Genomic DNA, 12087 nt, shown 5'->3' with positions numbered 1-12087 from the left:
TTATGTGCTTTTCTGAATGAAGCCTATCGCAAGTTGGGATGTCAGAATCTGACCCAGGAGGAGCGGGAATAGAGCCTTCCCATTGACCACTGGGGTTGTTATAGATTATCCCTCCATTCTCTGGGGCCCAGACACCCCCGTCTGCTGCTCCTCATCAGTTGCTTGAAGGATGGATGCTGCCTGGGGGACTTGCTGTAATTCCTCAATAAGGGGCAGGCACTCTGGGCAGGACTGACCTTTTCCTGCACTTTTCCTCAAAATAGCTTAATCACGTCATTAGCATCTGCTCCATGATTACATGGCAAATTCCACTGGCTGAATGGTAATCAGAACTTCTTCTCATAGGTCACTACACCTGGGTGCCAGTAATTTATTTGTTCAAAGATTAACTGTATTCTGGCAACCATTTAACTCCCCAGCAAAAATGTCATGTCCCTGCTCTTTAATGACACAACACTTCCCAGGGAATGCCTTGTGACTGCACCTTCATTCAGGTTACCAGCTGAGCTGTTGGGGGAGGGATGGGACTTGTGGTGGCTAAGGTTTTGTAAAGCTCTCAAGCTGGTTTTAGCACTTGCAAAGCCAATTTGACCCAAGCAGCTGCCCTGTGTATGGTCTATATATTGTAGCTTTTCTTCTCTCTTGCCCTGCTCTGCTCCTTTGCCTCTTTCTCTGAGGGCACGTCTTCACTACCCGCCGGATCGGCGGGTCGTGATCGATCTATCGGGGATCGATTTATCGCCTCTAGTTGTAGACGTGATAAAATCGATCCCCGATCGCTCTGCTGTCGACTCCGGAACTCCACCGCAGCAAGAGGTGGAACCAGAGTTGACGGGGAAGCAGCAGCGGTCGACTCGCTGCCGTCCTCACAGCCAGGTAAGTCGACCTAAAATACACAACTTCAACTATGCTATTCGTGTAGCTGAAGTTGCGTATCTTAGGTCGACTCTCCCCCCCCCCCCCGTAGTGTAGACCTGGCCTGAGTGTCTCTCTCTGGTTGTGCTCTCCTTCATTTTTCACCTTTTTTTCCTGGATTTGCCCTATCTACATCCTTTTTTACAGCGTCCCCTAAGCAGACCACAAGCCCAATGACCTTTAGGAAGGAATTTCAGACACAGGCTGTTTGAGAAAGTTTGAAATTAGGCAAAACAAGTTTCCCCAGCTGACATGAGTATTTGCATTTTGTGTGTGAGTGCATGCGCAGGTGGGCGGGAAATAACGATGTGCCAAATAGGTATATCTCCATATATTATCTCATAGAACTGGAAGGGACCTTGAAAGGTCATTGAGTCCGGCCCTATGTCTTCACTAGCATGACCAAGTACTGATTTTTGCCCCAGATCCCTAAGTAGCCCCCTTAAGGATTGAACTCACAACCCTGGCTTTAGCAGGCCAATGCTCAAATCACTGAGCTATGCCTCCCCCCCTCAGTCCAAGCTCTCATGGAAGCAAATGGAATTTGTGAGTGAGCAAGTAATGGAAGGTTTAGTCCATCATTATATCCACCATCAGTGCTGCTCCCATTGGTGACCTATTTTGCCACCTAAGAACGACCGTTATTTAGGCAGAAAGAACTCCTGACTCTTTCTAACAAGCTTGGACGCCTTACAGGAAGGAATTGTGTTCTCAGGGTTTATTTATTTACTTTGCAGGTTCCAGCCAGCAGCAGGTTTGATGGAGAGGATCCAAGCTATTGCTCAGAATGTCTCTGACATTGCAGTGAAAGTAGATCAGATTCTCCGGAACAGCCTCATGAATGGGAAAGGTAAGAGTGCCCTGATGTTTCTGCCCAGTCACTGATTCTATATGCTGGGCAGGTTCACACCCTCAGGAACTCTTAAGTGCTGTACAGTGTTTGTAGAAACAAGCCAACCACAATAGGTTTGGATACGGACGCAGGAATTTGGATGCTGAGCTGAAGTTACCCAAATCACTTGTGTCTGCAAAATTAGGTTGGATATCTTAGGAAAATGGGCTGTTTGACAAGTTTCCTGCTACTACTTCTGTCTGGCTCAGTGTGAATTTAGTGCTAGTGAAATGCGGGGATTTCCAGAGTAGGAGCGCCATTGGCCAGAGCAATGCTGAATGCACCTATTGCATCATCAATGTGCCTCAACCCTCACCTGGCGAGACCGGAGCTAGGTCTGGAAGAGGCGTTCAGTCTGCATAGTTCAGTTGAGACGTGGGCTATGGGTTTCCAAAAGGAATAGTGACTTTGGGTCTCTCACTTTTTGGAGGCCCAACTTGAAATAACTTTTAAAGGGGCCAGAGTTTCAGAAAGCAGAAGCTTTAATGTGTCTCAAAAACTGAGGCACTTATTTGTTCAGGAGACACTATCATAGGACCTAATCACATCAGCCACACTATCAGAGGCTCGTTCACCTGCACATCTACCAATGTGATCTATACCATCGTGTGCCAGCAATGCCCCTCTGCCATGTACATTGGCCAAACCGGACAGTCTCTACGCAAAAGAATAAATGGACACAAATCAGATGTCAAGAATTATAACCTTCAAAAACCAGTCGGAGAGCACTTCAACCTCCCTGGTCACTCAATTACAGACCTAAAAGTCACAATTATTCAACAAAAAAACTTCAAAAACAGACTCCAATGAGAAACTCCAGAACTAGTATTAATTTGCAAACTGGACACAATTAAATTAGGCCTGAATAAAGACTGGCAGTGGATGAGTCATTACACAAACTAAAAACTATTTCCCCATGTTAATTCCTCCCCTACTGTTACTCACACCTTCTTGTCAACTTTTTGAAATGGGCCATCCTGATTATCACTACAAAAGTTTTTTTTCTCTTGCTGATAATAGCCCACCTTAATCAATTAGTATCATTAGAGTTGGTATGGCAACACCCATTTTTTCATGTTCTCTGTATATATATATATATATATATATATCTTCCTAGTGTATTTTCCACTGCATGCATCTGATGAAGTGGGCTTTAGTCCACGAAAGCTTATGCTCAAATAAATTTGTTACTCTCTAAGGTGCCACAAGTACTCCTGTTCTTTCTGCTGATACAGACTAACACGGCTACCACTCTGAAACCTGAGGCACTTTTAAAAATCTTAGCCTTATCTTCTATGCTAGAGGGCAGTAATTGGTGTAGTGGATACCTGTCCAGGGGGGACTGGACTGAGACCCCCAACTCATTTCTCACTTTCTGAACAGCTGCTAGATAGCTCTATCTTGTGTATTGCCTAGCACAGTTATATGGTGTCAACTGAGCACTGGTTGCTTTCAATTACTAGTGAGCTGGTTCAGAATTAAACTACTGTCTCTCCTAGTACTGATCCTCTGAGCCAACATCTCCTGACCCCAAGTGGAACACTCTGTCTTGTGGGATTTGGGCATAGCTTGATCTGGATCTGGGCCTGGCCAAAAGTCGGAAATGCAGAGGCACAGAAAAAAGGAAAAACATGGAGGAAACGCATCAGAATATTTCAAATCTCCCAAATTATTCACTTTGGTTCAATTCACATTTTGAACCAAAGATCAGTGGTGGTGGTGATGGTGGGGGGTTATTTTATCTGAGATGGTTAGCTCACATCTAGCAAAAATAAGAAAAAATCCATCATTTACTAGGTGCTACAGATGTGGGTGTGGTATCACTCCTTTGACAGCCAATTGGACTCATTGGGTGCCCTTGGATAAGTCATTTAACCTCTCTGTTTCAGTTTTCCCACTTGTAATTGGGAATAATAGACTAGGATAGAGCCTAAGAGCAGGGGCGGCTCCAGGCACCAGCGCAGCAAGCGCGTGCCTGGGGCGGCAAGCCGTAGGGGGCGGCGTGCCAGTCACCGTGAGGGTGGCAGTCAGGCAGCCTTTGGCGGCGTGCCTGCGGGAGAGCCGCTGGTCCCGCAGCTTCGGTGGCAATTCGGCAGCAGAAACACCGCCGAATCCGCCTGGCCAGCGGACCGCCCGCAGGTATGCCACCGAAGGCTGCCTGACTGCCGTGCTTGGGGTGGCAAAAAACATAGAGCCGCCCCTGCCTAAGAGACTTTGGGGATTAATGAATAAAGCACTATGTTCTAGAGCTGATGTAAACTGCTGGTGAGCGTGTTACAGGTTCCCCTCTCGGCCTGTTCTTCAGAGGAAACGAGTCTGTTACAGTCCCCATTAGCAAGCCTTGACATGTTAGCCCAAGCTGTAGCAGTTTATGCTTTCAGCTTCGGAGGTTCCTGATTCAATCCCCGTGGTGTTGACCAAGATGGCGGCTTGTCACACCGATATTTGGAATTGCAAAGCCATTTTCTAAGTAAGCACTAACACACGGCATGGTGCATGTTCATAAACCTATTTACGTGCCCCCGGGTGTGCTAAGGCACTCTGCTGCAATTTATACCACAGCGCGCTCCTGGAGTGTGGACATTGGCTGGCAAATGCACATCCTGAGTGCATTATTGTGCTTCCAGTGCCGTTTATTGACATTTTTAATCAGGCAGCTATAATACATTTATTTAATATTAATCTACCTAAGACAATAATCCCCAGTAGACACAATACAAAACCCTTGACTTGTATCTGAGGGTGAGCACTTACATTCCTGTTTTTAAGCCTTGCCCATTCATTCCTTTTTTTCCCCTTCTTCCTTTCTTTAGCTCTCTCCCTCTTTCCTGCCACAGTGCAAATTCCAGTTGGCACCCCTAGAACTCCCCAGTTGGTCTTGGTTTCTTCTGGAGAACTGATATCACCAGGAACCAGTAGCCAAAGAGACCTGGCTTGTACTTCTGTTCCAAACCCTAGTTGGCCAAGTGGAGCCAGCTGAGGATTTCAACCAGAACATCCACTGGGTCTTTCATCTGCAGCTGGTGCGGGCAGCAATCTGAATGAATGGAAGCAGCTGAAGCCCAACTGTTTTGTGGTAGTAGGGCTGGCAAGAGAGGCTGCACAGTCCTGCTCCCCCACGCTTCTCAGCTCCACAGGGTGGAGCTCAAAAGAGCTTCCAGAGCAGGAAGGAGCAGAGAGAGAGGATGAGGAAGGAGCTTTCCCTAGAAGCGTGATGATCTGCCTGGGTGTTGCAGTGATCTTCTCAATAAACACCTTTTAACAAAGCAAGCTAGGATCACTGCATGTCACACTGTCGCCCCTTTGTCTTCCCTTAAGCTGGAGCCGTTGCCTTGCTGACTCGAAGCCAGATCTTTAGAAATTGCAAATGCGCTTGATTAAAAAAAACCCAAGATTAATGTGGTGGGCACAAGAGCAAAGCAGTGCTGGCTTCCTCAGCCTGCACTCAGCCCGTCCCCAGAGTATGAAATATTTATCATCCTGCTAATATTTCTTCCTCCAGCCGTGGAAGCTCAATACTCCGAACAGCCCCGCCTGGCCCCCTGACACCAGGAGAGGTGTAGATGAGGCAGTAAAATATTGTCCGTTCATGTCCTAATATCAATGTTTAATGCCCATCTGTATTGTGGAGCCAGGATTCCTAATGAACAGGGGCAGCAGAGACCTTATTTAACATTAACAGCGTGAGTAACTGCTTGGGTATTGGCAGCATGTTAAAGAAAACAATTGGAGCACGTTGTACATATCTTATTGCATCCCCGTCTTGTTTCTTCTCTTTACTCTTTGGCTTATCAATAATGGATGGCAGTCCAAATTTGATCCAGGTCAGTAATGACTGAAACTTGTTACCATCTGATAGCTGCTCAGTGAAAAATGAGTTAGCCATCTCTGTCGACTTCCTAATTAACAGGCACTCGCAACACCAAAATCATCTATCTAGCAGTACGTCTACAGTCGGAGCTAGAGGGGTGTGACTCCCTGCTCATTTACACATACGTGCACCAGCTCTCATCGAGTCAGCACACTAAAAATAGTGGTGCAGCTGCGGTACCACGGGCTGCAGCAGCAATGGCTCAAGCTAGTCGCCCCAAGTACAAACGCACATGAACTCTGCGGGTACCTCTTTGGGGCAGTAGGCCATGCCTCTGCTGCCTGGGCTACCGCTAGCTCAGATGAGAACTAGTGTGAGTATGTGTGTGCGAGCTGGGAAGCACACCCCTAGCTCATGTTGTAGACATACCCAAAAAGTTAGGTGGCCCTTTTAGAAGGGATTCAGGTCCAGCTCTGCCCTGTTCCTGAATTAGGCCCTGGTTTGAGGAATTCTGGGAGTTGTAGTTCCCAGGGCTGATGAGATCTGTAGGCTTTGTAGGCTTTACAGGCTTACAGCAAGGAATTCTGGGAAGGGAATCAGTATATAAGAGGCCTTGGTCTCTCACAACAATGACAGTCTACTGAATCACCCAATGGGGGGAGACTTGAGCATGCAGGAGACAGAACTTCAGAGGAGCAAAACCTAGTCTGTGAAATTCAGTTCCACAAGGGGTAGGAATGACCATGGATCTAATCACACTCAGAATTAAATACCAAACTCAGATTCAGTCTAACCTTCACATTATAAGTACCCCCACTTCCCCCATCAAGCATTTTATTCCTACCTACCGGGGAAGAAAAAAAGGAGATTACTGTTGTGTATTTTAAATATTTGGAAAGTCATAGAATCATAGAATATTAGGGTTGGAAGAGACCTCAGGAGGTCATCTAGTCCAACCCCCTGCTCAAAGCAGGACCAACGCCAACTAAATCATCCTAGCGAGGGCTTTGTCAAGCGGGCCTTAAAAACCTCTAAGGATGGAAATTCCACCACCTCCCTAGGTGACCCATTCCAGTGCTTCACCACCCTCCTAGTGAAATAGTGTTTCCTAATATCCAACCTAGACCTCCAACACTGCAACTTGAGACCATTGCTCCTTGTTCTGTCATCTGCCACCACTGAGAACAGCTGAGCTCCATCCTCTTTGGAACCCCCTCTTCAGGTAGTTGAAGGCTGCTATCAAATCCCCCCCTCATTCTTCTCTTCTGCAGACTAAACAAGCCCAGTTCCCTCAGCATCTCCTCGTAAGTCATGTGGCCCAGTCCCCTGATCATTTTCGTTGCCCTCTTCTGGACTCTCTCCAATTTGTCCACATCCTTTCTGTAGTGGGGGGGCCCAAAACTGGATGCAATACTCCAGGTGTGGCCTCACCAGTGCCGTATAGAGGGGAATAATCACTTCCCTTGATCTGCTGGCAATGCTCCTACTAATACAGCCCAATATGCCATTGGCCTTCTTGGCAACGAGGGCACACTGCTGACTCATATCCAGCTTCTCATCCACTGTAATCCCCAGGTCCTTTTCTGCAGAACTGCTGCTTAGCCAGTCAATCCCCAGCCTGTAGCGGTGCATAGGTCCTCAGTGACCTGCAGTGAGGGGTGTCAGTATAAAAACCTTGATAGATAGATTGTTGTATCCAAAACCAGAAGGGGCCGAATTTCTGCTTCAGATAGTGCTGAAATATGAGAACAGCTTGTCTCATAAGACTTCTGTAATTCAAGATGTCAGAAATTCCCCAAGATCAATTCTTGCAGGAGTTCTACCACTTGGGGCTTAAATCTTGCAAGAACAGTTTGGAAGATTTTGGCAGCATAGGCTACAAACCCGGACGTCAGCCCCAATTGTGCCTTGAACCCAAACTCTGAGCCCAAAGCCTAAAGAGAGTGCACATAGCTTCTTTGGGCCCACCTGTAGTTAAAATAGATCCTGGACTAATAACACCATTAGTTAGTTGGGTGGCCTCTCTCTAGGCAGGTTGCTAGAGTGCATGTGTCCCACTGGAGGTCTGGTGCTTTACACCCACTCTGCGTTGTTTGTCAGTGCCTGTTTCAGAACTACTACTCTGTGTGTGTGTAAGCTATTCTGAGAGCACAGATTGACCTGAACGTGTTGGCAGCGCTAGCCCCAGGGGCGAGCTCTATATTTGACTGCTCAGTGGGACTGTTTGTTGCAATTTTACAGTTTGTGCCTGGAAGGCTGTCAAGTACGGCTTTAGATACAGAAGCCTATTTACAGATTATTAAAAGAATGTACAGGGAGTGATCAGAGGTTGGATGTGGAACTGGAGTTGCTCCCCCCTCTAGAAAATGCCCTGGAATTTGGGCTAAAAGAACAGGAGAAATACAAGCCAACAGAAGCATCAACCCAACCCCCCCCCCCAAAAAAAAACCAATATAAGGGAAATGTGATCTAGCATTTAGAGTAGGGACTGAAAGTCAGGACTCCTGGCTCCTACTACACTTCCTGTGTGACCTTGAGCAAGTCACTTTACTACTCTGTGCCTCAGTTTCCCTATCTGGAAAATGGGTATTGTAAGGCACCTCCACCAATAGGTGGTGCTGTATCCTTATCTCAATGTTAAGTTTTTGTCTTCTATGTTTTTATGTTGTTGTATCTGATCTGGGGGTTTTAGCAGGATGTTCAGTTCTGTCTCTGTGCTGGAGCTGGTACTTGCAGTGTTCCAATAAATTCCAGTGATTCTATCCACGGGTATAACAGCATGTGAATATTTCCCTACTCCACAGGTTTCACTCAGGCTCATTCAAGCTGGCAGGGTGTTTTAGAGGAGGCTTGTTCCTTTGTCACATGCACCACTAGCAGCTGCTCAATTGCATCAAGTCAGAAGGATTGATTTTTGGGTGGTGAAAACTGAATGGCAAACCTTGACCACAGATCAGTGTCCTGCCCCCCAAGTTCTAGAGTTTCCACTATTCTAAAAGTTTTCTACTTCTCCCTGTATCTGAATTCTCTTTCCACAGTGATAGAAGGCAGACGGGACCAGTGTGAGGTGCCCAGGGACCCCAAATACCCTGACTGCTCTGGAAAAGTGGAGGTGAGTCAGACACACTGAAACTGATTTTGAGGTGGTTTCCTATGGTCAGAAGAAAGCCAAGGACTGCGAGAGGTGCCATTTCCATTCTAACAACCCTCTTACCCAACGCCAGCCAGGAAGGGATAGAGATCTTCTTTCCCATTAGGTGCAGACTGGGTTAATCCCCATTTTTATGAATAAAATTGTGACCCCTCTTCCTGGGATCAGATCACCAGCTACCAATGGGCATGGTACCTCTTTCCCTTCTAAGTAGAGATTTTCATAATGCTATGGAGAGCAGTCTTCTATTGTACTTCAGGGCCTGGTGAGTTAATTTCCCCCCCCCCCCCCCCCACTGTCCTCCTCTAAAAATAGATCTTAATGGTTGGGGCAAAAAAATGGTTGGACGGAAGCCATTGCCAATGACAACAAAGCAACAGACATGCTAAACCCATGAAAAAAAAATGCAGAAATTGGGCTTGTTTTTGGCTTAATTCACTTGTGAGTTGCTTGTTGGCTAGTTTTTGGCTTGTAGCTTGTTGCTTGTAGCTTGTTGCTTCTTTTTTTTGATTGGCTCCCGGCAAGCAGGGGCAAGGGGGGAGTCAGGGGTGCACAGCGGGCCCACCACAGTCCCAGACTGCACGCCAGGAGAATCTAGTCACACGGAGTGTTGGGGTTCTTAGGGATTGGCTTGTTTTGGCCTTGTTTTGAAATGGGATTAGCTTGATTTTTGGCTTATTATGAAAGTCGGGGTGCTTATTTACCGGGTGAAAGTCGGCAACTGTGCAAAGCAATTGCCAGGGTAAAACTGGAGAAGCAGCAATCCAAAGGGTGGATGGTTTAGGAAATGTCTGCTGATCTCTTTAAAACCAAGTAAAATTCTCTCTCTCTCTCTCTCTCATTGTGTAAACTTATATCTGGTTCAGTTACCCTTCACACAGGAGAGAACATAATGCTCCCATTCAGAGTGCACTAGAGGATCAGGCAGCAGATCACGTGGTGCGTGTGCTGTGGAGGGAGAGCGCAGAACAAAGCAACTCATTGAGGGTGGACAAAGAGATGGGCATCCTTTGTCTACAGTCCACTGGGTTTCCATGATTAATATGGCCCTGCCTTTATGTCTTGGTGAATTATTTAAGCACGAAGCCATGTAAGGGAAAGAACCATCACATGTATTTATTTCTTTTAAATCTGGAGCATTCTCAAGGGTCTGGGAAATAATGTAGGCATCACAAAGGACATTGTATCTCATTAAGGCAATGTGACACTGGTCTCAACTCTTAACACCGCTTGCTCTCTGCACCTGAGCGTAGCTTTGGCATTTGGCCTGGGGCAGGATGCTGCTTTGGCAGACAGTAACTTTACACGAACTAATTAAAAGCTTGACCAGCCTCCTACTTCAGACTTCACTTAAAATTATGCCTTGCTGAGTCCACGTGAAAAAATATTAAAGAGCTTATTAATAGGATAGCACAGTTACATTATCCCGTCTCCCTGTGCTAACCGTCGTTTTCTTCCATGCCTTGGTTAAATTTTGAGTGTAATTTAATTGCCAAAAGCAGTAATGCGATCTCTTGTCTGGATGATTGGTGAGTTTTAAATATTGGGCACGGAGACCTGTCTCCTGAATGGATTCGTTTTTGTAGCTAAATTTAGAAAGAGACTGGCCCAAGCAAATTCTAGAGGATGAGAGATATGCGCTGAGGTCCTGCGTGTATTCTCTTGCATGCAAAATCACTCTCTGGGAAGTCTAGTAGATCTCTGTCTTCTCGGCTCCCCATTCTCCCAGAGTTTATGAAACCTGGAGGTCAGTTCAGGAAGTTGGTCAGGAAGAAGGAGGTACCATGGTATATCATTATTTTGAATTTCCTCGCCCCTTGTTCCAGGCATTGGTGGTTGCATCACTGGAGACCTCAGGTATTCCGGCCAAAGCTGAGTGTAACCTCAAATCAAGAAGGCAGTGTCAGTTCAAATTCTCTGTGTTCAATCTTTATTTTCCCAGTGTGATGGCTGAGGAGGTCCTGACCAAACACTCCATAAAGACCACGGCCCAGATCCTCAGCTGGCGTAACTCAGCATAGATTCATTGATTTCAAGTAGGTGGCTTTCTCCATGGATCTACACTGATTTGCACCAGCTAAGGCTCTGGTCTATTATGACAGTAATACCACTGGAAAGGCAATGTTTTATACTTATGCACAACGGTAACATTCAATCCTTCTATACTATGCATCACTGATGATGCGTTAATAAGAGCTGGATGGGATTTTTTTGACAAAACTTTTTTTCGGTCAAAACTGAAACTTTCGTGGAAGCGTATTGTTTTCATTGCAACTTTTGTTGGGAAGGTTTCTCAGATCCAGGATGAAATTTCTGTTAAAAGTACAGACAAGACAGATCAGGGACTTAAACTTGGGCTTCCCACTTCCCACTGGGTGCCCTAAACACTGGGGTATTGGCTATTCGGATCTAAATCTCTTGTGGGTTTTTATGAAACATTTTGAAAGGTCTAATTTTTCGTTCAAATGTGGAACGATAACAAATGTCAAAACCTTGATATTTTTCACAAAACAGAATTCTTGTTTTCCAGCCAGTCCTAGTGCTAGAAGGGTGGTCCTATACGTTACCCCTGCGGGTAGGACAAAGTATTACACTCTGACAGTTAAATAAATTTACATTTTAAGGAATGATTTAGGGGGAGGGATAGCTCAATGGTTTGAGCATTGGCCTGCTAAACCCAGGGTTGTGAGCTCAATCCTTGAGGGGGCCGTTTAGGGATCTGGGGGAAAAAAAAAATTGTCAGGGACAGTATTTGGTCCTGCTAGTGAAGGCAGGGGGTTGAACTCGATGACTTTCAAGGTCCCTTCCAGCTCTATGAGATAAGTATATCTCCATATATAAATATATATAATTCCTTAGCAAGCCACATGTTCCTGGAAACTTACACTATAGGGATAAGCCAGCTGCACAAGTTATGGCCCAGGAAATATGGCCAAGAATAGTGTGACAAACTCCTACTCACATGGAAAAGTGCTATGGGATCTTTTGTAATGTAGATAGAAGAAAGCAGATGGAACAGAAATAGAACCTGAGGCCTCTATGCCAACACTACTTTCCCGCTTATATTTTCATGGCAAAGCTGGTTACAAAGCAGTTGTGTTTGTGTGAACCTAGTTTTACTGTGGAGGCTAATAATCCTAGGTCAAATGTGTATCCTTCTGTGGTGCCCATGTTTGGAAGTGAGCCAGTAGTGCTGTTTGATGTGGGAAGTATAAGTCTTTGTGTGTTTCCTTCCATTTTATTCCCCCTGCCCCCAAGGTTCCATGTAGAAAGGTCTGGAAGGTTGCATGTGACAGGGTTCACAGTGGCCACCTAGTG

The 12087-nt window shown here is 45.9% G+C and overlaps 1 protein-coding gene across 2 annotated transcripts in view; it reads left to right on the top strand.

Moving 5' to 3' along the window:
• The window catches only part of MGAT5B (alpha-1,6-mannosylglycoprotein 6-beta-N-acetylglucosaminyltransferase B), a 172827-nt gene that overhangs the window by 84482 nt on the left and 76258 nt on the right, over positions 1-12087 (top strand). For both annotated transcript variants that reach the window (XM_034790490.1, XM_034790489.1), the window contains exons 4-5: positions 1653-1765; positions 8657-8730. In XM_034790490.1, the coding sequence (XP_034646381.1) occupies positions 1653-1765; positions 8657-8730 (187 nt within the window). The remainder of the gene's footprint in view (positions 1-1652; positions 1766-8656; positions 8731-12087) is intronic.

Source organism: Trachemys scripta, chromosome 14, assembly GCF_013100865.1.
Source record: "Trachemys scripta elegans isolate TJP31775 chromosome 14, CAS_Tse_1.0, whole genome shotgun sequence".
NCBI lineage: Eukaryota > Metazoa > Chordata > Testudines > Emydidae > Trachemys > Trachemys scripta.
The sequence above is the reverse complement of the archived record's forward strand: the minus strand, read 5'-3'. Positions and strand labels throughout refer to the sequence as shown.